Genomic DNA, 22,410 nt, shown 5'->3' with positions numbered 1-22,410 from the left:
TAGTAATTAAAATGAAAGTTAAATTGGTTTCAGTCCAGGGGTGGTTGTTACACATTGCACAAGTGGTGATGAATGGGAAAGCAATTTGGTTAATCATCGAGCTCTGAATTTGCAGGAAAACTACCTGTGTCATACTGAGCAGAAAGAGATTTCAATCTTTGTAAACTTATATAAAAGTTTCCTTTTTTGACTTGAGATGTTTTCCATTTTTCCTGCAATAGTATGAATGTAACAGTAAAATGGCAGGAATTGTTTGGCCAGTATTTTGCTTAACTTTCTACTGTCCTGGAAGCTGGGGCAGATGCACTTAATTTTTATACTGTCTATTATCTATGCATTTAAAGACTAAGATTCTAACCATTCAGAATGACTGTGGATGATCTATTCTTGCCTCATCGCTTCTGCGTCAGTTTTCCATAACCACGGTGCCATGGTAGTGTCGCGGTTAGCGTGCCACTTTTACAGTTAGAAGCTTCGGAGTTTGGAGTTTAGAGATTCCAACATCATCTAAAAGGAGTCTGTATGTTCTTCCTGTAGAATATCTGGGATCTCTCCAGATCCTCTGATTTCCTCGCACAGTCCAAAGATATAGGTTAATTAGTCACTGTAAATTGTGCTGTGATGAAGCTAGCATTAAATTGGGTCGGTGGGTGATGTGTCTCAAAGGGCTTATTCTGTGCTGTATCTCTAAGTAAATAAACCCCCTCAATTTCTTGACCCTTCAAATATGGATCTCTGCTGCAAATGTATCTAATGACTTGTCATCCATCATCTTGAGGTTCAGAAAACTCTTAGATATTTACTGTCTTCAAGGGGAAAAAAAAATATGAACTTGAATTTTATATGACCAAGTTCCCTTTTTTTGCAGTTTGTAACTTTCTCACTGATGAAAACATTACAGTATCTGCCTTGTCATGCCACGTACAACCTCATTTGTATGAATGAACTTATGACTAGTCTCTCTTGATGGGGGCAATTTTCGTCTCATCCTAGAGCTTAACTCAGTGAATATTCTCTGGACTGCCCTCAGTGTTACTACATTTGTGTTTTTTTAGTTAAGGGGACCAAACTTGTGAACAGTATTCAAGGCGTCTCCTCATCAAACCTGTACAGCTGTAACAAAACCTCCCTATTATTAAACTCCAAACCCTTCGCAACAAAGACTAATGTGGTGTTTGCCTCTTTAACTACTTGTTGGACCAGCCTGTTAAATTATGATTCACTTGAACACCTAGGTTCCTCTGAACTTCACTCATTGACAGTCAATCTCCCTTTAAATCAGGGGTTCATGGCCCCTTGCTTAATGGTATTGGCCCATGACATTAAAAAAGAAGGTTGGGAACCCCTGCTTTAGATAGTCGATCTTTTGATTCATTTTATTGAGAGGCACAAACTTTCACTTCTCCACATTAAGCTGCTTTTTCCTGAGTTTTCAATCTAAAAAGAGTAGAGTCACTGCTCTGCGGTGCCAGAGACATGGCGTCAATCCTGATCTGCGTGGATTCTGCACATTTTTTCTGTGAATGCATGGTTTCCTTCATGTGCTCTGGTTTCTACCCACAATCCAAAAACATTAGAGTTGTTGGATTAATTGGCCTCTGTAATTTGCCACTAATTTGGAGACAAATTGAGAAACCTGGAGGAGTTGATGAAATAATAGGATCAACGAAGGATTGCTGTAAATGTGTAGTTGATGGTCAGCACAAAGTCATTGGGCTGAAGAGCCTGACTGCAACAAGTTGGCATGTTTTAAAGAATAGGAGTTGTGGTATTTTCTTTTCTATATCATCTATTTTGATAGATTATGAAATTATTCCTGAAATTGCATTATTTCAGTTGTGGTCATCTCATTATAGGAAGGATGGTGAAGTTTTAGAGTGCTTTAGAGATTCACCAGGGTGCTATCTAAATAAGAGAGCATGTTTTAGGTGGAATGGTTGAGAAAACTAGGGCTTCTCTCTTTGGGGCAAAGGAGCTTGAGAGGAGAGTTGACAGAGGTGTACGAGATGATTAGAGGCATTGGTAGTGCCTTTTTCCAGGGCAGCAATGGTTACTATGAGGAGACATACTTTTAAGTTGCTTGGAGGAAACTCCAGGGGGGGAATGACAGATAGGGTTTGTTTACACTACTTGCAAGGAATTCCTTGCCAAGAGTGGTGATCGAGGCAGATAAATAAGGGGCATTTAAGAGACTCTTGAATTAGGCACATGGGTGATAGAAATGTGGAAGGCCGTGTGATTTTGGAGAAGATTAATAGTTTGCATAACATCAGAATCAGGTTTATTATCACTTGTGTATTTTGTGAAATTTGTTGCTTTGCGGCAGCAGTTCCATGTAATATATACATTACTATAAATTGTAGTAAGTTTATACAAAAAAAGTGCAAAAAATAGCAAGGTAATATTTATGGATTCATGGACCTTTCAGAAATCTGATGGCACAGTAGAAGAATTTGAGTGTGTCTCTTCAGGCACCTGTACCACCTCCCTAGTGTTAGTAATGAGAAGAGGGTATGTCCTGGGTTGTGGGAGTCCTTAATGATGGATGCTACCTCTTTGAGGCATCGCCTTTTGATGCTGGGGAGGCCAAAGGGCCTGTACTGTTCGGTACTGTTCTGTGTTCTATAAATCTTGTTGGAGAAAATGATTGTAATTAATCGGGTTGGATTTCTTGTTCATTCACTCACCCCTCCTACAAGGGGATGGAAGTTCTCTTTCTAATTCACTAAAGGTTTGAAACATCAGTGGTGACCCCTGGCTCTCAGAATGATTGACAGATTTTGATGTTAGGTTGCAGAAAGGATAAAAGGTGCTGTTAAAGCCAAGAATAAGTTTAATGAGTTAAAGACTTTGTGGTGGAGCTGAGTGCAGTCCTATGTCTGAGCTTGCTGCTTGGGCTGCAATGGGAGTGGAGTTTCTGTATGATGTCATTCCACTTTGCAGATGCTGTCCTGCTCACTGCAGTGCTTTGTGTGATTGGTTCTATAATAACACAATATGCTGTAACTAGGCGGTTGCCTAAACATTTTGTGTAATTGGGTTTCAGGACATTGATTTCTGATAAAGGCTGCTAATCTAGTTAAGTTACTGAGTGAGGTGATACAGGAAAGGGGAAAAACTGCTCTGCAAGTATAAGTGTATACCGCATGAGCCTCAAGTGAAATATACTTGTTCATGTAAGTTTGTAATTTTATGTTTAAATTACTTATTTTCTTGAACTCCGAAAATATGAAGACAAAACATTCCATAGGAAATGAAACAAGCACTGAAAAATGTAATCATGATTTGGAAATGCTAATATTGACCATTGTGATGCTGGTTTTCTTTGAAATTACAAGATGAACCTGTCTATTTTCGGAGGACTTTGGACTTGACAGATTGTGCTCTACAGAAAGAAAGCAAGGACCAGTTTTTTTTTGAAAACAATGCAAGCTCTCCTTTCAGTGTAATGAAATATTTTTCAATTTTGTTGGACATGAGTCAACTGGGCTATTTTTGTATCTCAAATCTGAAACAAAGGAAAACTGTTAGGGACAAGGAACAATTTAGATGAAAATAAGTTACTTTTTCCTTTCTGTATAATTTTGCATTCTTTTTCCTGCCTGCTTGCTTTGCCTTTGTTTCCCAGGGCTGCATGTGCAGTTTCTTCCTGCTGACTCTTGCATTGCCTTGGTTTCATTATCCTGTTTCATTATCTTATTGTTTAGTTCTATCTCTTTTGGCATGCCATCACTTAGCTAAATCAATTCTATTCACTGCTATTTTTATCTATATCAACATCAGTTGGCGGCATGGTACCGTTGTTGCCTGGCATAACACTATTATGCAGCCAGCTGAAAGATGGTTCATTTCCTGCTACTGCCTGTAATGTGCGTTTTCTCCAAGTGCTCCAGTTTCCTCCCACATTCCAAGCATGCATTTAGGGTTGGTCGTGGGCATGCAATGTTGATTCCCGATGTGGGCTGCCTTCAGATCATCCTTGGACTGTGGTTATTGACACAAATGATGTACGTTTTGATGTACATGTGACAAACAATATTTAATCTTTAAATCATAGCTTATTTTCTTAGTCATTGACATTTTCCTTGGACAAAGACCAGATCTGATAATATCCCAATGTCTGAACCATTACAGCCATCTGGGAGTAGTTAGGTTTGAAGTTTCACTCCTGAGTAAAGACATTTCTCAATTTTAAATGGCTGACCCCTTATTCTTACTCTGATCCAGTTAACCACATCATCCAGATCATTCATATAGATGACAAACAACAGACCCAGCACCAATCCGTGTAGCACTCTGCTCGTCAGACCTCTTGTCAGAGAGGCAACCCTTTACTACCATCCTCTGGTTTCTCTCACAAAGCCAATGTCTGATCCAATTTACTACCTTCAGTGTGTGCTGAACTATTATTCTTCTCTTCCCATCATCTTGTACCTGGAGTTAAACCCTTCATTCCCCTCCCATCCATATATTTATACAAATTTAAATGTTGAAATTGAGCCCCCATCCATCACTTCCACTGGCAGCTTGTTCTACACTCTCACCACCCTCTGAGTGAAGAGGTTACCCCTCATTAAAGACTCAGAATTTGCTCATTATATTGCCCCCTCCCAAGCATTGAAAATTTTCCTGTCTGTTTGTAAGGGACTCACTTTTACCTTTATTACTCTCTTCATTTATATAATACTTAAGAATTTTGTTTTTTGCAATTTTATTCATGTTCCTTCTTGCTTTTCAATATTGTAGCCTTCAGATTTGCATTTTTCTCTCTACTTTTTTGATTTTTTTTGTGTTGTTTACCTTGCTGTAGAATCTATGGATGTAAGTCTACTAACAAGACAAGCAAACCAATGTTAGTTTCCTTTTTCAGTCCAGCAAGGTTATTGTGACACTATTACAGCTCTGGGCATTGGAGTTTATTTCTGGTGTCCTCTGTAAGCAAGCTTGCACATTCCTTCCTGTGTGTGCATGGGTTTCCTTCGGGTGCTCCATTTTCCTCCCACAGTCCAAAGATGTACAGGTTAATTTGTCATTGTAAATTGTCCATTGAAAACAAGGCAGAGAAGTTCCAAAACCTGTCCAACTAACCTGGGTGCGAGGGTGGATTGCTCTGAGCACTGAGCCAATTTGGAGAGGTCCAAAGTGAATTGCTGGGTGGTGCATTCTAGGCCCGGAGCAAATTGCTGTGGTGGAGCCTGGGCCCTAGTGTGAGGTACAATTTGCTGATCGGACAATTTAAATGCTGGCCCAGACAGTCTGGGGCTCCCCTCTCTGTGGCCCTGAGGCTGTGAGACTGCCAGTCGGCTGCTGCAAATTTTGTGGTTATTTGCCCTGCTAATATGATGAACTGAATACTGAGGCTTTGGGCCTACTCCAGGGATCTGGATAAAATCACTCAATTTGGTTGAGAACGCTGCTGTTGTTGCTTGTTTCTGTTGTTTGCATAATCTGTGCTTTTTTTCTCTCTGGGATTGGTCTTTATTTTTTTAATTGGGTTCTTTCAGGTTTCTTGCTTTGCAATTGCCTGTCATCAGACAAATCTCAGGGTTGTATAATTTATACATTATTTGATAATAAATGTACTTTGGATCTTTGGATTAGGCTAGGGTTAAATCGGTGGGTTGCTGGGCAGTGTGGCTCAAAGGACCGGAAGGGCCTGTTACGTGTTGTATTGCTAAATAAATAAATTCTCTGTATTGGAGCTAAGTTACATTCATTTGGTTCCAGTGAACAAGCCATGTCCTTGACGTGCCCACTACAAGATTCCAGCAGCATAACATGCATTCTGTGTTCTGTTATGGAAATTGGTTATTCGGCAGGCAGAGGAATGATTCAAGGAGGTCCTTGAAGCCTCTTGGGTGGGGTAGAGGGAACGGTGATGGGGTTACGTCCTCTACTCGATATCAGTGGACTGTGATGACTCAAAAGTGCAGACAGAGCATTTGGAATGGGCATTGAATATGTGAATTCATACATTAGGAAGCTCATTTAAAAAGGTGGAGGACATGCAGCACCTCCCAAAACACAAAGCTGAACCAACCTCTACACATTATTCCTTTCCATAGATGCTGCCTGGCCTGCTCAATTCCTCCGGTAGGAGATTGTGCCGATGCTGGAAATGTAGAGCCATATCCTCAAAATGCTGGAGGAACTCAGCATGTCGGGCAGCATCTGTGGAGGGATAAGTTGTATTTCATGTGCATTATCTTTGCCTATTCACTTTTTTTTGGGTTGGTGGTTTTGGTTTAGTTTGATTCTTTCATTGAGCAGTTAATAAAATGCGGGTTGACTTGATGGACCATTTATGTAAGGTAGCATTGGAGTAATTGAGTTGCTGATTGGATGATGCTTGAACAGTTAGAGACACAAATGTTTTCTGTCATAAGTTTTACAGCTCTCATAACTGATGGATTGTATCAGAAATGTTAAGGTCATGAATTTCAAGGAATTTTACTTCCATTCATTTCAAAAGTACTAGAGATTAAGAACAAGGCTGTAGCAGATGTCATGTTGAGGCTTTCTAAGGCTTTGATCAGATCACACTTGAAGGGAGTATTGTGACCAGTTCTGGGCCCCTTATCTAAGAAAGGATGTGCTGGCATTGGAGAGGATCCAGCGGAGGTTCACGAGATTGATACCGGGAATGAAAGGGTTAACATACGAGGAGCATTTGATGTCCCTGGGTCTGTACTTGCTGGAGATTAGAGGAATGAAGGGGGTTCTCATTGAAACCTATTGAATATTGAAAGGCTTAGAATGGATGTTGAGAGGACGTTTGTTATACTGGGGAAGTCTAGGACCAGTTGTCACAGCTTCGGGACGGAGAGACATCCATTTAGAACAGAGATTAGGAGGAATTTTTTTAGCCAGAGCGTAGTGGTTCTGTGAAATTCATTGCCACAGAGGGCTGTGAATGCCAGGTCATCAAATATATTTAAAGCGGAGGTTGATAGGTTCTTGATTAGTCAGGGCGTCAAAGGTTACGGGGAGAAGGCAGGAGAATGCAGTGAACGGGGATGATGGATCAGCCATGAAGGAATGGTGGAGCATACTCGGTGGGCCAAATGGCCTCATTCTGCTCCTTTGTCTTAAGGTCTTGAGTATTATCGGTTTATTGAGAACTGATTCATCTGGAAAAATTACCTGAGACATTGCTGACTTTGATGTCGTAAAGATAAATTAAGAAGAATAGTTAAAAATTACAATCTTTTGAAAAATGAGGTCAGGCGAGTAAGTCTCAACTGATGAGTTGAGCAATTAATTTGATTGAGTTAGTTCGTATCACTTTTTCATTTCCTCTGTCAATCTTTTATTCAGATATACAGGGGAGGGGGACAAACTATTGATGGAAAAGTTAACCCAAGTTTATTCAGGATATGATTAACGTGGCTTATCTTCATGGGTGTCAAACCATGGAAAATACATGTAGCAAGGCTCCAGGCTCTCCTTTGCATCAGGAATAAAGGTGATTATTGTACAACTGTTTAGCACATCAACTCTGTTACTGATCACAGTGGGATTGATTGGGTAATTGTCTCACCAATCATGCATGGTGTCCAGTTATTGCTGTTTAGGGAATTCACTGTTGACATTGAGACAGGTCAGTTTCATGTGGACAATTTGGTTTTGTGTGCAGCTTATATACTCAGTAAACAATTCAAGTTTACTTTTGGAGTAAATAAACTTTCATTTGTTGCAGTGTAAACTGTTGGCTGTAAGTTTTGCTGTAAATTTGGTTCTGCCTTCAACACATTGGTGTCAGTGTTTTGATATACCACTTAGTAGGTAGAGCCTGTGGCTGGCTGATGGTGCAGCTTGTGAATAATTGCTGTTTTCATTTGTATCTGTACTAGTTTCTTTTATCTAAAGATGATTCTTGAGCTGCTTTCATTCTCTGCTCTGAGAATTGAGTACCAAGCACAGTTTTTATAGTTGACCTATGTTTTCTGATGCAAGAGTTAAGTGGTACATTAAAATATTGGGAATTCTACAGAAATCAACAGTAAGCAGCTTACAGTTAATAAGGAGGCAGAAAATTAACCGACAGAAAACTGGCAAATATCTAAAACAGCAACAATTTCTGTGGACGCATAAAAAGTATGAAGATAGCTTAGGTGAGTGTGGTACCCATGGTCATTGAGACTGGGGAATTTGTAACAGGAGGCAAAGAAATGGCAGCTGGATCAGTTCTTCATATTACGCTTCATTGTGGAGGACATAGCAAATTTATCCCAAAGATTGAAACTGCATGAACAAGCTTGTACCCTTTACTATCAGGTAGAACAAAGTCACCAGGTTCTGGTGGCTTGTACCCTGTGGTTTTAAACAAACAACATGTTAGTAAGATGTCAGATTAATCAAAGAAATGCTGCCAGTAATTCAGAGAAGATGGATGTAGTTAAACCAATCAGTGATTTTATGAAAAGTTCATTGTGGCTGAAGTTCTTTGAAGATGTAATTAGCAAAGGGAAACCGGCAGATGTAGTATTATTTTTAGTCAAGTTTCCACACAAAAAGCTGGTGGATCAAGAAAAATCTCAGGACATTAGGGGAAGCATGATGGAATGGACTGAAAATGGGTTATTGTATAGAAGACAGAACAAACTAGTTATTTTCTGGCTGGCTGAATGTTATTAGTGGAATGCTCCAAGGATACCTTCTTAACCAGTTATTTATGACTAATATTAATGACTTGAAGGAAGTAGAGTGTAAGGTCTCCAAAGTTGCTGATGACTGGAGAATTGATTGGATGGTATGCTGTGATGAGAGTATATGGACTACGCAAAATGGCATGGATTGTTTGAGTGGAAGAAACCTGTTGAATGGGGAAGGTATGAGACCATGCATTTTTTTGATAAGAGGAATCAGAAAGCAGACTATTATCTAAATGGAGAAAGATGGCAGATGAGTGAATCACAGAAGGATTTATTCTCAATCAGGAATTGCAAAAAATGCAAGTGCAGCATTTGGTTAGGAAGGCAGAGGGCATGTGGTTTTTATCACAGAGTTCAGAAATAAGTTTTATTACAATTGTACATGTAACCCTCTCACAGGGGGTTGAAGGCAAACTTGGCTTGTTAGCTAATTCTGCTAACAGTCACATGACTCAGCCGTGAGATGGCCACCTTCCACACAAGTCTACAGTTGGTATGACTTGGGTTCAACAAAACAGGAAAGTTGGAGTATTCCGGGGTGGGATGTGATTTGTAATGAATGCTTGGAATGTTAATACTGCTCCGTGCAAAGTTGTCATTCGCCAGAAAAATAACAGATCATACACTGGCATAAAATTACAAAGGAAATTTATTTACCAAAATTTCAATTTTAACAAACAGTTAACAGAAAAAGAAAAGGAAAATTGAAGGGCCCGTTACCGTTAAACCAGTCTAAGTGTGCACATCAACATTGGAGCTCATTTCTGAAGTAGTCAGGATGCTTTACTTTGATTACTCTTCTGCTGACCCCACCTTCTGTTTGAAGGACACCAGCCTCAGTTTGAACTTTCCTCGACTATCTTGAACGAACTTGTTAATTCAGGAGTATTGTCACTTCCTTCTCGGAACCAGTTGTCTGCAGAAGGACTTCTTACAACAGTGTCTATCCTTTTGAGTGGCATTCTGTGAGCATCTTCCCTTGTGCTCCGCTCAGCAGCCACTGCTAAAAGACTCCAAACCAGCCAACTGTCCTGCAGAAATCTGATCCCACCCAAATCTCTCAAATCTTCCATTGCATCCCACTAGGCAGAAGGGTACAACCTGTACCAAGACAAACGTGATTGGCATGGCTGTAGCTTCTAAAAATCTGCTTTAAGTAGTTGGAGCTGTAACTGGATGAACTCCAGATCATTTGTGAGGCTGAAGGGGTGATAGATAAGACATATAGAGAGGTAGCAGGACACAAGAAACTGGGTGGTAGTCAGGAAGGGGAGAGGGATTAAGGAGTCAGTGCAGAGTACCCCTATGGCCATCCCACTCAACAACAGTATCACTTGAAGTCATAGTGGTTGGGTATCTGGTGTGATTAGTGTCCTGAGCTGTGTATATTTCAATGCAAGAAGTATCGTAGGAAAGGTGAATGAAGATGAGATAGCTGGTTTACAAACAGAGGCAATGTGTAGTGAGGAGAGGCTGTTGATGGAGCAAAATTTCAGTCAATAGGATGAGTTGCAACGTAAAAGGCGGTCAAAATTGAAAAGGGTGAACACAGGATTGAAGGTGTTATATTCGAATGTGCACAGTATATGGAATAAAGTAGATGAAATTGTAGCGTAGTTGGTGATTGGCATGTATGATGTAGGCATCACTGATTCATGGCTGAAAGAAGATTATAGCTGGGAGCTTAATGTCCAAGGAAACAAATTTCATCAAAAGGACAGCCTGGAAGTTAAAGGGAACAGTGTTGCTCTGTTGGTTTAAAAAAAATTTGAAATCATTAGAAAGAAGTAATGTCAGGTCAGAAGCTGTTGAATCATTGTGGATAGAGCTAAGGAACTGCAAGGATAAAAAGACCCTGATGGGAGTTGTGTACAGACCCATAAACAATAGTAAGGATGTGATCTACAAATTATAATGGGAGTTAGAAAATGCCTGCCAAAAGGGCAATGATACAATAGTCATGAGGGATTTCAGTATGCAAGTAGATTGGGAAAATCAGATTCCAAGAGGGGGAATTTCTAGAATGCCTATGAGATGGCTTTTTAGAACAGCTCACAGTTGGACCCATCAGGAGACCAGCTGTTCTCGATTGGGTGTTGTGCAATGGACCAGAATTGATTAAAGAACTTAAGGTAAAAGAACCCTTAGGGGAAAGTGATCACAATATGATCGAATTCACCCTGAAGTTTGAGAAGGAAAAGCTAAAGTCAGATGTATTAGTATTACAGTGGAGTAAAGGAAATTACAGAGGCATGAGAGAGGAGTTGGCCAGAATTGATTGGAAAAGAACACTGGCAAGGATGATGGTTGAGCAGCAATAGCTGTAATTTCTGAAAGCAATTCAGAAGGCACAGGATAGATACATCCCAAAGAGGAAGAAGTATTCTAAAGACAAGATGACACTGTGTTGACTGTGGCTAACAAGAGAAGTCAAAGCCAAAAAGAGGGTACATAATAGAGCAAAAGTTAATGGGAAGTTAGAGGATTGGGAAGCTTTTAAAAACCAGAGATAGAGTTGATGGCTTTGTTGCAAAGTTTGTAGACAGTATGAAGATAGGTGGAGGGGCAGAGAGTTTTGAGAAAGTAGAGGGGCTACAGAAGGACTTAGACAGATTAGACGAATAGGCAAAGAAATAGTTGATGGAATAGAGTATTGGGAAGTGTATAATCGTGCACTTTGGTAGAAGAATTGAAAGTTGACTATTTTCTAAATGGAGAGAAAATGCAGAAAACTGAGGCACAATGGGACTTGGGAATCTAGTACAAGATTTCTGAAAGGTGAATTTGCAGGTTGAGTCTGTGGTGAAGAAGGCAAATGTGATGTTAGCATTCATTTCAAGAGGACTAGGATATAAAAGCAAGGATGTAATGTTAGACTGTATAAAGAACTGGTGAGGCCTCACAGAGTATTGTGTGCAGGTTTGGGCTCCTTAGAAGGGATGTGCTGAAACTGGAGGGGGTTCAAAGGAGTTTCACGGGAGTGATTCCAAGATTGAATGGCTTGTCATATGAGGTGTGTTTGATGGCTCTGGGCCTGTATTCAATAGATTTCAGAAGAATGAGGGATGACCTCACTGAAACCTATAGAGAGGTGAAAGGCTTTGATAGTGGATGTAGAGAGGATGCTTCCTATAGTGGGAGAGTCTAAGACCAGAGGATGTAGCTTCAGAATAGAGAGCATCCTTTTAGAACAGAGGTGAGGAGGAATATCTTTTGCCAGAGAGTGGTGAATCTGTGGAATTCATTGCCACAGGCAGCTGTGGAGGCCAAGTCTTTATGCATATTTAAGGCAGAGGTTGATGGATTCTTGATTAGTCAGGGCATGAAGGGATGTGGGAAGAAGGCATGAGATTGGGGTTGAGAGGAAAATTGTATCAGCCATGATGAAACGATGGAGCAGACTCGATGGGCCAAATGGCCTATTTCTGCTCTTATGCCTTATGTTCTTATTTTGTATTATATAGTACTATGTTTGTTACAGCTTAAAGTATTTTATAAATACAATTTTCAATCTAAGTTTATACTAGTATGAGTTAAATTATTGCTTCCTGGCAAACAACAAATTTGGATGGGTGTCTGTATTTGCACAGGTAATTGTCGTGTTTTTGTGTTTACCTGAATCGTATACAGTATATCCTAGAGCAATTTATTTATTGATACAGGCCTTTTCATCATTATTCTTATGCATTGCAGAGTTACGTTACTTTTAGTTTGTATTCACAGTAACAGCTAACTCATTACAAGCCTACTCTGAGAGGGTTGCATACATATAAATTTCTGTATTGATTTTGTTCATTTACAGTCAATCAAAAGAACAAAGCAGTGTACACTGCATGATTTCTTCTGCTAACTGAGGAGCTCTTACGGTTTTTTAGTAGTATGGTAGTATAGGTCGTGTTCCAATTTCTTCTGTATTTTATTTAAATACATAATTTGTTACTTGGTTAAACAGTAGCTAGTTTTTTTTTGTACCTTTTAACTACTTCCATGAAACCCTTTTCCATGGCTAGTTGGACCTAAACGTACTGGTCCCAAGGTGTCGCAGTTAACCAGAATTCACTCTGTTGGTAATCTGCACATTTGGACTAAGTACTCTGTATTGATTAATAACCTTGCAAGAATGTTCCTGATTTTCCTGGCCCCAACACTGCATTCTGGGTAATGATCAGCATTTGTATTGCTTCACATACTTTGCAAGGGTGTCCTCCGAATTTTGATGGCTCTTAACTCTTCAACTTTGCAGGTGTTGCAAATTCAAACTTAAAGGACATATATTTTTGTTACTTTGCAGAATTTGCTGTTAACCAAAGAGACAAAATACTGAAAATGGTTAGCTGACCAGGTAATCAAGTGCAGAGAGACACAGAATTGTTATTTCAGATCAGCGATCTTTCATCAGATTGTTTTGAATGCTGTTCTAAGACTATTCATGTTTCAGTTGTACATTTCTGAGGAAATGGTAACATGCAATTGAGGTCCAGGTTCCGAGTAACTTGCCCTTGGAATGTTCTAGACATCAAATGTTCCTTTTGCTACTTGTTGATTTTTTTAAAAAATAGTACCTGAGAATAGGTATATAACAATCCTTCCACAGGCTGTTTTCTGGCGAGATCAAAGTGGAATTTGGCATTAGATTTTATGAAATGAGGAACATTTTAAGTCTGTTAGCTTTGACAGTCAGTTTTGAATTCCAAGTCAAGGTCAAGTTTATTGTTATATACATAAGGATATATATGCACAAGTGCTATGAAAACTTGTTTGCATCAGTATCACAGGCATGTAGCATTCATATAAATAGCATTAATAAGTAAAGCATAAATTGTGCATAATTAACAAGGAAGAGCACAAGTAGGACAAAATAAATCAATTTCAAGTTCAAGTTTATTGTCATTCAGTGGTACATATGCATAGCGCCAAATGAAACACCGTTCCTCTAGGCCAAGGTGCACAACACGGTACATGGAACTTGCACACAATATTACCGCACATAAATTAATAACTAATAAGGTACATTTTCATCATATGTTTAAAAAATGTAAACAGTAAAATGCCACCCAGGTGGTGGCAGGAACTCAGTTTCACAGCCTGGGGGAAGAAGCTGTTTCCCATCCTAACAGTTCTTGTCCTAATGCTAGCGTACCGCCTGCCTGTTGGAAGGATGGGAGGGATCATTGACAATGCTAGGGGCCCTCCTGGTAAATATCTCTGGATCGAAGACAGACCCTGATGACCTTCTGACCTATCCTCAATCCTTTGTAGCGTCTTGCGGTTAGATGCCTTGCAATTCCTGTACCAGACAGTAATGCAGCTGGTCAGGTCACTCTCAGTGCTGCTGCTGTAAAAATTATAAGAATGGGGGAGGGGGGGGTGGTCGCTTGCCTCAATCTTCTCGGGAGGTGGAGATACTGCTGTGTTTTCTTGACCGAATAGATGGTGTTGAGGTAGCATGTGAGGTCCGTTATGTGCACTTTCAGAAACTTGGGGTTCCTAACTACACAGGGGAGCCATTTATGTTCAGAGTTGAGTGGCCAGCCTGCACCTTCCTAAAGTTTACAATAATCTTTTTTTGTCTTATCCACAATGAGATTCAAGTTATTGTTTTTAGCACCATTCTATTAGCCGCTCTACCTCGTCTGTACGCTGTCTCGTCATTGTTGATGAATCCAACCATTGCTGTCATCTGCAAGCTTGATTTCGTTGGAACTGAACCTAAGTTGTGCAGTCATGTGTCAGCAGCAGGCTCAGCATGCAGCCGGTGTTAGATGTGATGAAGCTGGAGAAGTTGCTGCCAACACAGGCTGTCTGTGGCCTTTCTGTCAAGACCAACTGAGTGCAAAGTGATCATAGTGTTGCTAAATTAGGGTTTTGAAGGTTGGTTCAAGAACCGAATGGCTGAAAGGTAGTAGCTGCTCTTGAACCTGCTGGTGTGGAGCTTTTTGGTTGTGTTTGTATTCTAAATCTGATTATTTCCAATACTGTATATCCTGCACTTGAATGCTTGAGTAGGAGAATGAGGAGTGACTTGACGAAGCTTAAAATCATTAGAGGTATGGATGTTGTTGTTGTTGTTGTTCGTCCTTCGTAGTCGAAGATGACCATGGCTTCAAAGTCAAATGGGAGATTGGTGGCTGTGGGTCTGGAGGTGACTGATGAGGCCAATCCGGGCCCTGAAGGCTCGCCCACACGTGGGACACAAGTGGGTGGGTGCTGTCGTGGCAGTGGATGCTGCTCGGGCCTTGCGCACAGCACGCTTTCGTTGCGCCTGACTTCAGCTGCACGGGCTCCTGTGGTGATCTTGCTGCGCCAAGCTGGACGGTCGAGGGCAAGCATCTCCCACGTGTTGATGTCGACACCCAGGCCTTTGAGGGATGCTTTGAGGCATAAGGTGGAGGTGGTGACCCTTTTCCACAGGGTTGGGGAGTCAAAAGAAGAGAGTACAGATACAAGATAAGACGGAAGACTTGTGATATCTCAGAGGTAACTGTTTGACAGAGGATAATGAGCACTTGAAATAAGCTGCTCAAGGAAGTGTTTGAAATGAGCACAGTAGCAACATTTAAGAAGCATTTGGAGAATAGGGGCTTGGAGGGTTCTGGGCCAAACATGGGTGAGGAGAAGCTGTGGTTAGCATGGAACAGTTGGGCTGAAGGGCCTGTTTCCATGCTCTTACTTCCTGATACAGTGAGGTATTTGTGGTGATAGACAGTTCAACAACTGAAAGTAAAATTTATGATTTTATCCATTCTCGATGATGGAAAAATCCAATAGGTAGATTTAAAGATGGAATCTTACATAACAACCTTCAGCCTGAAGTATTGCACAGATGATTCTATCCCTGAGATCCACATAGTCACAAAATAATTTTTCAGCTTGTTCACTTAATTCCATGTGATTTTTGCAAATGCCTTGGCACACTAGATGCAGCAAGGTTGGGGAATGACAGCATTTGACCCACATGTTGAAGACTTGTGCTCCTGAATCTGGTATGTTCACTCTAGTGATATTCAGCACAAAGGAAATTGTGCCTGTTTGGCTCATATGAGGTCATGCAATTATTCTCAGTCATTATCAGAGAGGCAGAAAGGCTATTGTGCACCATTTTGTCATCACAAGCTTGTTCGTGAATTTAGTGAATCCTGACAAAGGGTCTTGGCCTGAAACGTCGACTGTACCTCTTCCTAGAGGTTGCTGCCTGACCTGCTGCGTTCACCAGCAACTTTGATGTGTGTTGCTTGTTCATTAGTGCTCAGTTAAGTCCACATTCATTCCATCTTTGGTCCAAAAATGACCGTCAAGCGGAATTTTAGAGGGGTGTGTGTGTCTGCCCTTAACTCCTGGTAGAGTCGTTGGGGCACCGTCATGACAAGCTTTTTGCACAGATCTTTTTGGTATGCTGATCATACAGCGTGTCTTGGGCATCTGAAACCTGGCGGAACCCATCCCTCTCCAGGTTTTTTTTTTATGAGGTTGAGTTGTTCGCTCGACACTCAACCCAGGCATGGATGGAGAGCCTGCAAGGGAGCCGGCTGGATTTGAACTTGGGAGTTCTCCTCCCGAAGTCCAGCGTTGATGCCACTACGCCACCAGCCGGCTTCAGAGTCATGGCTGGCCTTCCAATCTCAACAGCATTTGAATAAATGTTCCATCAAAGAGTTGATTTAAAAGAAGGGAATTTCTCAGTTGTATGGAATCAAAAAAATAATGGTGGCCAATAGGTGTCAATGCTGTCAGATCCAAGTTGAGAGTGCTCAGTCCAAGCAAATGCAAATACTCCATATCAAGTTCAAGTCAGTTTATTGTCATTGAACCATATACATGTACACTGCTAAAGGAAACAATTTTCCTCTGGACCATGGTGCTCAACATACTGCATATACCTAATGCTTGTAACCCATAAAGTAATATTACCACTAGTAATTTAACAAATTATAAGATGCATTTACAATACAAATTAGAGTAAACTGTATAACATTGCTGGCGCTTCATACATGATGAAACTTGGGTGGTGGCAGGGAGGCCAGTTGTCATATGGCCTGGTGGAAGAAGCTGTTACCCATCCTATCAGTCTTCATTCTTATCATCTATCACCAGTCATCCTATTGTGAGGTCAGAAAGATATTTATTGATGGTTGACCCATAATCTGAAATCATGAGGTTGTTTTTGAGTGTGTGCAGCAATTCAGCCTGGACGGGTAAAAAGCAAGTAATATTTGACTTTGCACTAATAGGAAATTACTGTCTGGAGCAAGAGAAAGTCTGAACATTCGTCCAGAGTTTTCACAGCATTTCATTGTTGAATCCCTATCACAAATGTCCCAGAAAGCATTATAGATCATTAATTTATCTAACTCAGTATGATTGCTACAGCTATAGATACCTGGAAAAATGATCTATATTAATATGATTTCACTAATTACAACAATTGTTCCATTGCCTTGTGCACCATCTGAGATGCAGTGCTATGGCTCCATTAACAACTTTCCCCTGGATCACCAGCAAATTGGGACAGCACCATCATGGTCAACAAGTTTGTCTACTTTAGACTATCCTGAAGTGTAGGGATGTTGATGAGTAAATTTGTATAATAATTTAAAAAAATGATAATGGGTAATCTGATGAGCCTGATAAATATCTGTGGTATGCAGACATCAAAAGAAGATGAGTAAATATTGTATTGTTTATTGAGCTGCTCATTCTTTCTGAAGGCATGTTTTTATTAGAGAACACAGAATTGGCTTTACCAACACAATGAGCCAAAGTACCCAGCATCCCACCAGTTTAACACTAGACTAATCACAGGACAATTTATAATGAGCAATTAACCTACCAACTGGCATGTCTTTAAACTGAAAGGAAACAGGAGCACTCAGAGGATACACACATGTCCACATGTACAAACTCCTTGCAGATGATGCCAGAAATGAACTCCGAACTCAATGCCTTGTGCTCTAATCATGTTTTGCTAGTCTAAAGATAAAACATCAAAGTTCCTAGTCTGTTGTTTTGAAGACCCCTGTAGACCTCCACGGATTAATTGTTGTCATTTCATTTTGATTTGGAAATGTACATATTGTTCTGACAAGATAATTTAGTGTTTTCAGGTCATTGGATTGTTGTGGTACGAAGTTTTGCATTGTTTTGTACCTCTGAAAATGTGATTTCTGCTTCTGTTGCATTTTTAGGTCTGATATCATGAAGCAGGACCGGCCCAGCGTTTGGATGTGCTATCATTGCTGATGGCACAACTGATCCAATATGAATGTGCATGATGTTGGTGGAAGACGACGCTGTGAAGACAATGAGTTTACGTTGCGGGTTTACCCAGGGAGTATAGCAGAAGGCACCATTTATTGCCCTGTTGCTGCAAGGAAAAGCACCAGTGCAGCAGAGGTTATTGAAATACTGATTTACAAATTACAACTAGAGAAGACAAAATGCTATGTCCTGGCAGAAGTGAAGGAGTTTGGTGGGGAAGAGTGGATACTCAATCCAACCGACTGTCCTGTGCAGCGCATGATGCTTTGGCCACGCAGTGCCCTAGAAAATCGTTTCAGCAGCGAGGACTATCGCTTCCTGCTTCGAGAGAAAAACCTTGATGGTTCTATTCATTATAGCAATCTGCAGTCATGGTTGAGGGTAACGGAGGAGCGGCGGAGGATGATGGAGCGAGGTTTTTTGCCTCAACCTCAGCAGAAAGACTATAACGATCTGTGCAATCTACCAGACTTGAATGAAAACACACTTCTGGATAACCTACGCAATAGATTTAAACAAGAGAAAATCTACACCTATGTGGGAACGATTTTAATTGCCATAAATCCTTTTAAATTTCTTCCTCTTTACAACCCCAAATATGTAAAAATGTATGATAATCACCAACTGGGTAAACTGGAACCCCATGTATATGCCATTGCTGATGTGGCATACCATGCCATGTTACAACGCAAGAAGAACCAGTGTATTGTTATTTCGGGTGAGAGTGGCTCAGGAAAGACACAAAGTACAAACTTCCTGATCCATCATCTTACTGCTTTGAGCCAGAAAGGATTTGCCAGTGGAGTAGAACAGATTATTCTTGGAGCTGGACCCGTGCTGGAGGTAAGATGCATCACGTGATTTCCTCTTGAGGGAATGGAAAGAAACATAATGACAAGTCAACAGATCTGTGCTTTAATTTTGTTCTAATTCAATTTTACACAGGAAGCAAATTTTCCTTTATTTGTTATACATAGCATACCAGTTGCATTTCATTTTTAAAAACCTAAATCTTTCACTTGTAAGTGCACTAATGAAGCCAGATATTGTGCATCATCATGTCCAGAGGTACCTCAACCATCAATTTACTGTGTTACTCTTCAGAAAGTACTTTGAGTTTCAATCCTGCCTTTTATCATGTGAATAGTAAATAGAGTTTTGTTATAATTATTTTTGAACTTTACCAGATCCCACACAGCATATCCCTCCCAATTCTTGATTTGAAAACCTAACACCTGGTCTGTAAATCATATTATTTTGAGGATTTTGAAAAATGTTCTGCTCCAAGGTACATCTGCCGATATTTGCTGGAGTCCTTGGTGACATACCAAATTTCAAATTCCTAATGAAGTAGAGTGCATTTTTCTGACTTCCTCTTCCTTGAGCCCATAATTAGTTCCTTGCTCTTGCTGAGGTTAAGTATGAGGTGGTGGTTGTTGTGGCACCACTCAACTAGCTGGTCTATCTCACTCCTTTACGCTTCCTTGTCACCGTCTGAGATTCTGCCAGCAATAGCAGATTTACATATGTTGTTTGAGCTGTGTCTAGCCACATAGTCCTGGTTGTGGAGAGTAGGGCATTGACTAAGCACACATTCTTGAGATACACCTCTCCCTTGCTGACAAACAGATCTGCATTGACTGGTATCCTGATAAAAGTTGAGGATCCAGTTGCGAAGGGAGGTTCAACAGCTCAGGCTTTGAAGCTTGTTGATTAGCAGTGAGGAAATATTAGTGTTGAAAGCTGACCGATAAACAACAGCCTGATGTTTGTATTGCTCAAGTCCAGGGTTTCCGAAGACAAATAGAGACAGTGAGATTGGTGTTGATCTGTTTTGTGATAGGCAAATTGCAGAAGGCCCTGGTCATTGCTCAGGCGTGATTAATTTGAGCCAAATCCTTTCAAAACACTTCATTACAGTAGACATGAGTGCTACTGGGGTACAGCGTTGAGGCACTTCACCCTTTTCTTGGAGTGATATGATATGCTTGATGCTCTTTTGAAGCTGACCGGAATCTCTGATTGCTGTTTAAGATGTTGATATCCTCCAATCATTGAACCTGCAGGCCAATTTAATTCCTGAAAGCAGGAAATGCTGATCAGCAGAGATTTTTTGTACCCAGCTAGGTACACATTTGGTGCTTGACATCTGGAGTGTTCAACTTTTTGAAGAGTGTTCTGACAGTGTCCTTTGGGACACAGATCACAAGGTTGCCAGATGCTATGGGAATTTGCACAGAGGCGTATTGTTGTTGGATTTGTTAAAATGATGTGTACAGATTTATCTGTTTGCAAGTGACACAAATAATTTAGCACCCTCTACCATGTGTATAATTTTATTCCATATATGCTCATTTTGTTGTTTCTATGGTTTCTGAGGAGACTTGATCACTTGGAACAGTGAGTCTGCAGGGCAGTTTAATTCTTGAAGCCGGGAAGTACTGTGCACATTTGAGAATGTAGTTTCTGTTGCTTTATCAAAACATGAACCCAAGAACAATGATTTCATTAATACTTTATGGATTATTTGGTCTAATCAAATAAATTGGAATTGGTTTATTATTGTCACAAGCTATATTGAGAAGCATATCTTGCAAACTGCAAACAGATCAAATCATTATGCAGTGCATTGAGATTGAACAAGGTAAAACAATAACAATGCAGACTAAAGTGCAACAGCTACAGAGAAAGTGCAGTGCAGGTAGACAATAAAGTGCAATGTCATAACAAGGTAGATTGTGAAGTCAAGCGTCCATCTTATTGTGCAAAGAGATTTGTTCAAAAGTCTGGGAGCAGCGGGTAGAAGCTGGTGATGTGTGCTTTCAGGCTTTTGTATCTTTTGCACGGTGGGAGAGGGAGAAGAGAGAATGTCTGTGGTTGGTGGGGTATTTGATTATGCTGGCTGCTTTAATGAGGCAGTGAGAAGTGTAGACAATCTATGGAGGGAAGACTGTTTTCTGTGATGAGCTGAGTAATGTCCAAAACTCTCTGCAGTTTAATTTGGTCATGTGCAGAAGAGTTGCCATACCAAGCTGTTATGCATCCAGATTGAATGCTTTTGATGGTGTATTGACTAAAATTGGCTGGGGTTGAAGTGGACATGCCTAATTTCTTTAGCTTCCTGAGCAAGTAGAGGCATTGGTGAGCTTTCTTAGCCGTGACATCAGTGTTGTTCAAAGTAAAACGTATTATCAAAGTACGTACATGTCACCACATACAACCCTGGGATTCTTTTTCTGCAGGTATACTGAACAAATCTATAGAACTGTAACTGTAAACAGGATCTGTAAACTGTAAACATGAAGAAATGTAAACTGTTAACAAACTGTGCAAATGCAGATAATAAATAGCAAAAAATAACGAGCATGAAATAACAAGATAAGAGCCCTTAAATGAGTGTAGTTATCCTCTTTTGTACAAGAGCCTGATAGTTGATGGGTACTAACTATTCTTGAACCTGGTGGTTTGAATACCAAAGCATCTGCACCTTCTACCTGACAGCAGCAGCGAGAAAAGAGCATGGCCTGGGTGGTGAGTATCTTTGATAATGGATACTCCTTTTCTACTGCAACGTTTCATGTACAGTTGCAAAAAAAAAGTTTGTGAACCATTTGCAGTTACCTGTTTTTTTGATTAATTATTCATAAAATGTGGACTGATCTTCATCTAAGTCACAATCTGCCTAAACTAATAATGCAAACAATTGTACTTCACGTTCATACTGTGTTCTCATTTAAGCAATCATAGTCTAGGTTCAAAAAAAAGTATTTGAACTTCTGGGGTAATGCCTTCTACAAAAGCTATTTAGAGTCAGGTGTTCCAGTCAATGACATGAGATTGGAGGTGTGGGTTGTAGAGGTGTCCTGACCTATATTAAAAAAAAGACATAGTCAGGTTATTGACAGAGCTTGCTCTTCTCAAGAAAGATCTTTGATCAAAACAAATTTCAGAGGACCTTAGAAGAATTGTAGAGATGCATGAAGCTGGAAAAGCTACAAAAGCATTTCTAAAGACCTGAGTGTTCATCAGTCCACGGTGAGAGAAATTGTCTACAAATGGAGGAAATTATGTTCTGTTGCTACTCTCCTGAGGAAGAGATGATCAAACCAAGGGCACAATGTGCAATGCAAGAGGTGAAAGAGAACCAAAAGGTAACAGCAAAAGACCTGCAACTCTCTAGAAAAAATCTCTAGAACTTGCTAAAGTCTCTGTTCATGAGTCCACGATAAGAAAAATACTGAACAAGAATGGTGTTCATAGAAGGACACCATGGAGGAATCCACTGCTCTCCAAAAAAAAAATTGCTGCACTGTCAAGTTTGCAAAAGACCACCTGGATGTTCTATGGTACTTTTTGGACAATGTTCTGTGAACAGCTGAGATGAAAGTTGAACTTTTTGGCAGAAATTCACACCGCTATGTTTTGAGGGAAAGGGGCACTGGACACAACACCAAAACCTCATCCTAATTGTAAAGCATAGTGGAAAGAGCATCATGGTTTG

At 40.3% G+C, this 22,410-nt stretch overlaps 1 protein-coding gene across 9 annotated transcripts in view; it reads left to right on the top strand.

Annotated features, from left to right (window-relative positions):
* myo9aa (myosin IXAa) overlaps nucleotides 1–22,410 on the top strand; it is a 359,701-nt gene that overhangs the window by 34,289 nt on the left and 303,002 nt on the right. For 8 of the 9 annotated variants that reach the window (XM_072282122.1, XM_072282124.1, XM_072282123.1 and 5 more), the window contains one exon: nucleotides 17,837–18,752. In XM_072282122.1, coding sequence (XP_072138223.1) covers nucleotides 17,910–18,752 — 843 coding nt within the window. In that variant the 5' untranslated portion in view covers nucleotides 17,837–17,909. Of the gene's footprint in view, nucleotides 1–3,156; nucleotides 3,177–17,836; nucleotides 18,753–22,410 lie in introns of those variants that run through there. The other variant, XM_072282120.1, reaches the window with a different exon arrangement.

This window comes from Mobula birostris, chromosome 18 (genome assembly GCF_030028105.1).
Source record: "Mobula birostris isolate sMobBir1 chromosome 18, sMobBir1.hap1, whole genome shotgun sequence".
Classification (NCBI taxonomy): Eukaryota; Metazoa; Chordata; class Chondrichthyes; order Myliobatiformes; family Myliobatidae; genus Mobula; species Mobula birostris.
The sequence above is the reverse complement of the archived record's forward strand: the minus strand, read 5'-3'. Positions and strand labels throughout refer to the sequence as shown.